Raw genomic sequence first — 8,309 nt, 5'->3', positions numbered from 1 at the left:
GGAACCATAAGTTTGAACTCAATCTTCCAAGAGCTACCCATAGACATCCGAAATTCTATCCAAGCGGTGTCACTCCATAACGAACCAGACTTCCTCTACTCTAGCTGGACAAAAGCTGGAAAGTTCGATGACAAATCAGCTGCAACTTTTCTACAAAAAAATCACGCAGCCATCTCAAACCCAAACAACCAAGACTGGAACATCATCTGGAATGCTCCAGGTCACCCCAAAATAAAACTCTTTCTTTGGCAAACTTGGTGGGAAAGAAACCCAACAAACGAGAACCTTTGGAAAAGAAAATGCTTAGACTCCCCCGAATGTCGACTATGCTTTCACCATAAGGAAAACATGAAACATACTCTGCGTGATTGCCCGAGAGTTAGCGAGCTTTGGTCTAAACTAAATAAACCTTCTTGGTCTTCAAATCTTGATTTACATGAATGGTTAAAAGAAAATCTTGCAAATTTTGAAATTAGATATGGAGCAATTCCGTGGAATGTACTTTTTGTGTTTTCTTTATGGACTATTTGGAAAAGAAGAAATGAGTGGATTTTTCAAAAAAAGAATGAAAATATTGATACAGTTTTAAAAAACTTAGCATGGTTTGCACAAGAGTGGTTCTTTGCCCAACCAAATCCAAACTTCAAAAACACCACAAAAAAAACCGACACACCCAAATGGTCTCCTCCACCTAGGGGAGCCCGGAAGATCAATGTTGATGCTTCACATTCGAGCTCATCCTTGGCAACAGGGATCGGGGGGTTATGCAGAGATGAGAATGGGACCTGGATAAAAGAGTTTAGGGAAAAATGCTTTTGCAGGGACTCAAAGGAAGCGGAACTCAAAGCTGTGATCACCGGGCTACAATGGGCTAAAGAGGAAGGATGGAACGAAGTTATAATAGCCTCGGACTGCAAGCAAATTGTTGAAGAAATAAACTCACAGGAAGAAACAAGGGACCATCTAACTCGAATGATAAATCTTTGCAGGATATTCCTTGGGCAACTACAAGGAACCGTCAAGTTTGAACGAAGGGAAGCAAATGCTCCAGCGGATGAAATTGCAAAACAAGCTAGATTGGAGAATAGAGATTTGTTTTGTTTTGAATGTATTTTGAACCCCTCCCCATGTTGTATTAAACTAATTGAGCAAGACATTGCGGTGGAACCGGAAACTAGAAACGCTTATGGGTCACATTGTAGACAATCACCTCATATGGGGGTTAGAACTTTAACTTAATCAAAAGCTTCAAAATTGTCAAAAAAAAAAAAAAAAAAAGAAAGCATTTTATGAGTTAAAAGGAATAAGGTGAACTTTCTTCTAAGTTAATGAAAACGGGAAAACATGTTGTGTATTCAATGGTGTATTTTTTCTTAAAGCTAGCTCCAATCCTTCTAGTTGTTACAGTAAGTGTTGAAATGGCTTTTTCTTCCATGTATTATATTAAGAACAAGTTGTGAAATCGAATGGGTGATTAACGGATGAATGACTGTTTGGTAAAGTTCATAGAAGATGAGATGTTTGATAGTGTCACAAATGAAGATATTATGCAGTATTTTCAGAAAATGAAACCTTGTAGAGGATAATTGTCAAAGAAGAAAACAAGTTAATATATAAATATGTGTCAGGTTGGTTTAAACTTTAATAAATTGATTATTTTTCTTGTTATATATATTTATTTTGCAATCTATAAGTTTGACTTTTGACTTTCAATTGAACCCACTTGATGTCAACTCTAGATCCGCCCCTATGGGTTCAGGTGAACCCAGTGATTTTTGGGAAAAATTTGTTCAGTTTTTTTTTTTTTAACAATAAAAAATATTTAAGCTAGATAATATATACAATTTGCGTGGAATATGAAGCATGAAATTCTTTGTGTGTGCGCGCGGGGGCTGAGGTTCGAATCCCAGCAAAACCAAAATACCACCTTTTTTTTTTTTTCCTTTTCTCCTCTTTTATCTAAATTAGCTAAACATAAAAAACTGAAAAGCCCAAATTGCTCTGATGCTCTTTCCCTCCAAAGTCCAAAACCCTAACTCCCTAATCAACGAACACCAATGCCCTGCCAGTCTACCAACTGAGTAACTCACCGCGGCGGCGGCGGCGGCGGCGTGCAGTACTTGACGGCTCGTTGCACTCAGTCCACTCACCCACCGGCGCGGCACAGTGACAGCCAAAGGTAACTGCTTTCTTGTCTTCTTCAATTCTAAATATGAATTCCAGATTTTAGTCTTTTAGATTAGAATATATATTGAATATTCGTCAGAATTAGACATTAGAATCTCAGAATAAGTATTGTTTAAATTTGTTTAGAATTTATTTTAATAGTTTGTAGTAATTGTAATTCTTCTTAACAATTGCACTCATTCTTATTACGTGACAATTTTTGATTTTGAACGTTCAAGAAGATTTTGTCTTACTGTTTATGAATTTCACAGTTTTGAAGATGCTTTGTGAATTCACATTTGCGTATTGTTGTTCTAGACTTTATTACTCTATATAATGTGTAATTTATGTTTTAGGGTTTAACTTTACAAAATTAATGACTCATATGTCATAAATAATGCCACTTTGTTAATTTTATAAGTAGAAGAAAATTTAATGGCATCAAGTTCAAGAAGAGAAAGATATGTCATCCAAGTTGGAGGTTTAAGCATCTCATAACTAGCATATATTATAAATTATTGGCATTTTTGCTCTGTATTGTTTCGAAACATTATTTTGTTTGTAGTTTTTGATTTGATAGTTGGGATAGTTGCTCTGATGTGAGCAGATATATCTTCCAAGTTGACCCATTTCTTTACGCACACTTGACATGTAATGTAGAATAGCTGGAAAGATCTATCCCACCACACACCTATTGTGTTTTTTATGAAAGAAGTTCAAATTCTACTTTAATTATATCTCATATTTAGCTTTAGGATTGCAGGCTCATTGCTTTTGTTCCTTTTTTTTTCTACACTATTGTTGTGGATTACTTGTTCGTTTGTAATTTTTACTGTCATAGTTGGGATTCTTGTTGTGATACAAGAATATGTAAGCAGATATACATTTATGTTAATTCTTCTTTGTTTTAAAATAATTGTACTTTAAATCTCGTGTTTCTACATAAAAACAGTTTTAATCTGTCTTCAGCTAAAAATTACTTGCACAACTAAGTTGAATAAACCGCCAGTCTTGGTGATATATGTGATATTTGAAGCTGTCAATTGGTATCTTCAATCGGAAGTTGAAACAAGATACTTACTACATTCTTAACTATCTGATTTTTACAATCTGTTTTAGTTTTCATAAATTACCAGGTGTAATTGACAAAAAAATAAAGGTGTAGTCAATTGCTAAACTCGTGAACATTCTTAGGCGTTATTTGTGTTGGGCTTCTTTAGGATCCTGAAACGGATTCAGTCAAGTGAATCAATTACTCCTTGTTTAATTTGGGTTGAGTGGGTTAGCCATTACCCATACTTGGGTAACCCAAACCCCCCAAGCGTTACCCATAAATTAGAGCGGGTTACCTCTTGGGATTCAACTTTTTTTTTTTTCACGCTTCTTTCTCTTCTTGCTGTTTCTTCGTCAACGATGCCCTGAAAGTCTCCATTGTTGCCGCCAAGATAAGGAGATCAGATTTTGCTCCCAGCATTCTCAATTTTATTAGGTAACGAGTTCAAGTGAAAAAAGCATGCATTGCAACTGAAAGTTTGCTCTTTGCAATTGGTTATAATCTGCGTTTGAGTGTGCAAATCCTTTTAGGGTTTTTTTTTCACATCTTTTTGCTGCTTAATTTGCAGGTAATCAGTATCTCATATTAGCGATTTTGGTAGTTTGTGATTAATGGGTTATGAAGTATTATTTTTATCAAGCCAAACTAGAAAGTTTGATTCTTTATTATCAAACTTGTGTACCAAACAAGAGAAAGGAAATTTCTTACAAGTGATTCCTTTCCATTGTCGACCAAACACCCATAAAAGCAACAATTATTGTTACCATTCCTCTCATCTACACGATTTCCTTTCCATTTCTTTATTTGAACCAAACGCCCTCTTAATTTTAATTGATGGTTAATAATAAGAAATGGATTCATCTTTAAGGGACAAAGTAAAAGGAAAACTGAATCAATCTTTTATGGGTGTCGGTTGGAGGGGCAGTACCCCGTCTATTATTTCGATTAAGCTGCGTTTTAGCTGCTGTTACATAAAAAATCAGAGCTTGTTTGATGAAATGCATAAATGCTTGGTTGCTGCTTTACTGGATTAATTAGAGTACGATTTTTTGGAAAGTCAAATAATGATATTTTTGGTACCTGTTAAACACTGCAGCATTATGGTACCAGGAGACTCTTCCGAAAGACTCTCCCTTCAATGCAGAATCCGAGAGGGGGACCTAGTAATAGTCTATGAACGCCATGACAACATGAAGGCTATCAAGGTAACAGGAGGCTCTGTCCTGCAAAATAGATTTGGAGTATTCAAACACTCTGATTGGATTGGTAAGCCATTTGGGTCTAAAGTCTTCAGCAACAAAAATGGCTTTGTTTACTTGTTGGCACCAACTCCAGAGTTGTGGACATTGGTACTTAGTCACAGGACACAAATTCTCTATATAGCTGACATTAGCTTTATAGTAATGTACTTGGAAATAGTCCCAGGATGTTTCGTGCTCGAATCTGGTACAGGTAGTGGTTCTCTCACAACTTCACTTGCTAGGGCTGTTGCACCCATGGGTCATGTCTATACATTTGATTTTCATGAGCAAAGGGCTGTTTCAGCTAGGTGAGCTTAATTTGTTTAACGATTACTGTTATTGCTGTATATAGAAAACCTAGCTATGAGGAGGATCCTGGAAGCTTTGTATTTCTCCTTGCTTTTCATATAATAAAATAAAGGATAAATTCACAAGAATGGGCCCAACGATTACCCATTTTCTTTTTAAGTCTCAATTATGGATTATTCCCTGCAGGTCCCAAGTTTAACATCTTGTGATTTTTACAAGTCATGAATTACATATAAAGTTTTTAAAAGTTAAGATTTTTAAACGTTGGCCCCATCCTATAGGTCTTTGTCACTTGCTGAAAGTGTTCGAAGATGGTGAATATATAAAAATCTTACCTTCTAAACCGGTTATAAGTAACTCGAGACCTATGAAAATCACAAGATAGTAAACTTGGTACCTACAGGGAATAATCCATAGTTGGGACTTGTAAAAGAAAATGGGTATAGTTGGGCTCTCTCATGTGAATTTTTCCTAAAATAAAAAGTTGATAATCACCTTTGTTTGCATACATCTTAATGTTGTTGACTATTTAATGAACCAACTTAATTTTTTATATGTTTCTTGTGAATTAGTTGATATGAAGTTCAATCTGGAAACAAATAATAAGGGACTTGATAAACTTTGCTGTACTGTACCTTAAAAATATATCTCAGGAGTTGCAGTTTTATCCTGGAGTACTAACTTGAATGGTGTGGTGAACCAAATATACTGGATTGTAGTTAGAGCTGGCAACCGGGTCGAGTCGGGTCAAATTCAGGTCGACCTGTTTATATAAACGGTCAGCACCCCCGAACCCGAACCATTTACCTAAACAGTTCAGAAATTCCAACTTGAACCCGACCTGTTTATAAATGGGTTGACCTGAACCCGACCCATTTATAAATGGGTTGACTTGAACCCGACCTATTTATAAATGGGTTGACTTGAACCCGACCCATTTATAGATGGGTTGACCTGAACCCGACCCATTTATAAATGGGTTGACCTGAACCCGACCCATTTATAAATGGGTTGACCTGACCCATTTAACCCGACTTTTAAAAATTTCTTCTGAGTTTCAAGAATAGGTGGGCAAGTTTTCTATGGTGAGAATTATGTAAGAAAAAAAATATAATTAATTGGTGGCATTCAACTCCAATAACTTTTATCAGTATTTTTGTTGAGTCCTGTTTTATAGTATTCATGCCTCTTCTTATATTTTTTTAGTACTCGAAATTGCAAATGACTTCTGCAAATGACTTCCATTTTAAATTATATAAATTAGGCTAATATATGAGTTTGTTCTTCCCACTTTCTCTTTCTCACACTCTCTCTCTTTGTGAATCTGGCTTTATAATAAATTTAAACGGGTTTGGCGGGTTATTTTCCGGTTGAAGATTTTCAACCCGAAACTAACCCGTTTAGTTTCAGGTCGACCCATTTAGTTAAACGGGTCGAAAACCCTAACCCAAACCCGTTTATTTCGGGTTAGGTTCGGGTCGGGTTTTCGGGTTGAGTCAATTTTTGTCAGCCATAATTGTAGTTAAACCCTTGAATAGTTTTTTTAGAAGCATATTGTAGGCTGTAGCTCTAAAATATTTTGGGAAGCATAGTTAAGCACTTAGTACTTGAAAATCTACTATGTGTGCCTGAGGTTTGCTACCATTTATCTCCAGTATTTTAGTATATCAATGTCAACATCCTGTTAAAAATGGGGTGTCTGAGGTTCAGATAGTTGCTGATTGTCTTTGATTGTTTTCTTTTTTTTGGGGTTGGGGGGGAAGAGATGCGGGATTTTTTGTTTAGTTGTACCGGATAAGACTTTGAACGGCCAGTCGTGGTCTGGAATTTTAATTTTTTTGAGTTGTACATTTAACTCATGCTTACATGGAAGGAAACTTTTGTTATGTCCTGAATTATGCTTAAGATCCATGTCTGAAGTCAGAGGATGGGAGAACTCTGCATTAGACATGTAAACTAGATTATGTTTGCTGGAAGTAGGTTATTACATCTATGTAAGTGCTCAAATATGTGATACAAGGTGTTAAGGAAATTTTTTAGTTGATATTCTTGGTCTTTGAGCATGCTCATCTCCAATTTGTTCCTCATATGTTGAATTCATGTGATAGGGAGGACTTTGAGAAGACAGGTATTAACAGCTTAGTTACAGTGGGAGTTCGAGACATTCAGGGTGAGGGATTTCCCAATGAATATTCAGGACAGGCAGATGCCGTCTTCTTAGACTTGCCCCAACCTTGGCTTGCCATCCCGTCAGCAGGAAAGATGCTGAAACCAGATGGGATTTTGTGCTCATTCTCGCCCTGCATTGAGCAAGTACAACGATCATGTGAATCTCTTATGGTGAAATTTACGGGTAAGGAACCTTGTTAATTTTGTATAGTTTCGGAACTGCAAAAATTAGTACCCTTTCATTAATTTAGTTTCATGTTCATAGATATAAGAACATTTGAGATACTCCTTCGAACATATGAAGTTAAAGAAGCAAGAGCTGAAATTGGTGAAGGAGATGAGGGCTTCTCCTTTAGATCACCACCTCGCAAGAAAAGACAACATTCCACTGAGAAAGGCAACGAAGTGGAGGCTTCTTGTGCCACTACAATCGTGGCAAGGCCTTGCAGTGAAGCAAGAGGCCACACTGGTTATTTAACATTTGCAAGACTGAAATGCCTCTCATAAGGTGGTGGCCATGTCTATTGTCTGTATTTTGTTAGATGGCACTCTTTGGGTTCTTGTCATGGTTCACTACTGATAGCTGTAACTTCAGTTTGGATCTCGGCATGGAAAGATCTTGATTTGTATCCATGAGGTGTTTGAACTTGAAAATCAACTTGCCCATGTGGGCATTGAGTGCAAGAATGTTGGTGGACTTCAAAGATGCAAGTGATTGAAGAATGGATCAAGACTTCAGAAAGAGACATTTACACTTTGATCACGATTTGAGTTTGTTGTAGCAAGTTGAGATACGAATGATGTCTTATTAGTTCAGTCACCACATTGTTATCTTATGCAAATGCAGATTTGGTATTAATCTGAGGGTTTTTTAGCCTTGTAAGGTACCAGTATACACAGGTTAATTATGTGACTTACAGACACTAATTATTTTTGTTGTACTGCTTAAAATTTCTTCCTAGACAGGAGGTTACTGAAATACGAGTTCCGCGACACATCCTTAAAACTCAAATGTGCTTATGTTTCAAAGTGATCCCACTTTGTAATGATAAGCAATTTCTCATGCTTTGTAATGATAAGCAATTTCTCATCGATTGTAATACTAACTGCTCTTTTGGGGCGTATCAGTTTGTTAAATTACAGCTACATACAGACCAGCTGCTCTTTTTTCTTTCTTTCTATTATCGAAGGAGGTTACACACCAAACTGACAGGATCTGAGCAGGGTCATACATTGGACACTCATGCTTCTCGTAATTATCTTTCAGTCTTCACTTTGGTGATGTAAGTTCATATATATATATTGTATTTACTCATACTCTAAGAAAATCTTTGCACCAGTTTTCTTACTTTTGTGTTCTTGTTTTAGGG

At 36.4% G+C, this 8,309-nt stretch overlaps 1 protein-coding gene across 1 annotated transcript; it reads left to right on the top strand.

Moving 5' to 3' along the window:
- Positions 1-1,976: 1,976 nt before the first annotated feature.
- On the top strand, positions 1,977-7,951 carry LOC104903713 (uncharacterized). The gene is made up of 4 exons (XM_010691820.4): positions 1,977-2,179; positions 4,317-4,769; positions 6,879-7,123; positions 7,205-7,951. The coding sequence occupies exons 2-4, from the start codon at positions 4,321-4,323 to the stop codon at positions 7,444-7,446; spliced, it is 936 nt and encodes a 311-aa protein (XP_010690122.2). The 5' UTR covers positions 1,977-2,179; positions 4,317-4,320; the 3' UTR covers positions 7,447-7,951.
- Positions 7,952-8,309: the final 358 nt, after the last annotated feature.

The sequence above is a fragment of the Beta vulgaris genome, chromosome 9 (assembly GCF_026745355.1).
Source record: "Beta vulgaris subsp. vulgaris cultivar EL10 chromosome 9, EL10.2, whole genome shotgun sequence".
In the NCBI taxonomy this organism is placed as follows: domain Eukaryota; kingdom Viridiplantae; phylum Streptophyta; class Magnoliopsida; order Caryophyllales; family Amaranthaceae; genus Beta; species Beta vulgaris.
Note: the sequence above shows the minus strand (reverse complement) of the source record. Positions and strands in the feature narration are given on the sequence as shown.

What these genes read in the sequence shown, in the direction of transcription:
- LOC104903713 (XM_010691820.4), top strand. Translation starts at nt 4,321, where the DNA reads ATGGTACCAGGAGACTCTTCCGAAAGACTCTCCCTTCAATGCAGAATC. An exon ending in CAAAGGGCTGTTTCAGCTAG is followed by an intron (nt 4,770 to 6,878) that starts GTGAGCTTAATT and finishes TTCATGTGATAG; the next exon opens with GGAGGACTTTGAGAAGACAG. An exon ending in TCTTATGGTGAAATTTACGG is followed by an intron (nt 7,124 to 7,204) that starts GTAAGGAACCTT and finishes TCATGTTCATAG; the next exon opens with ATATAAGAACATTTGAGATA.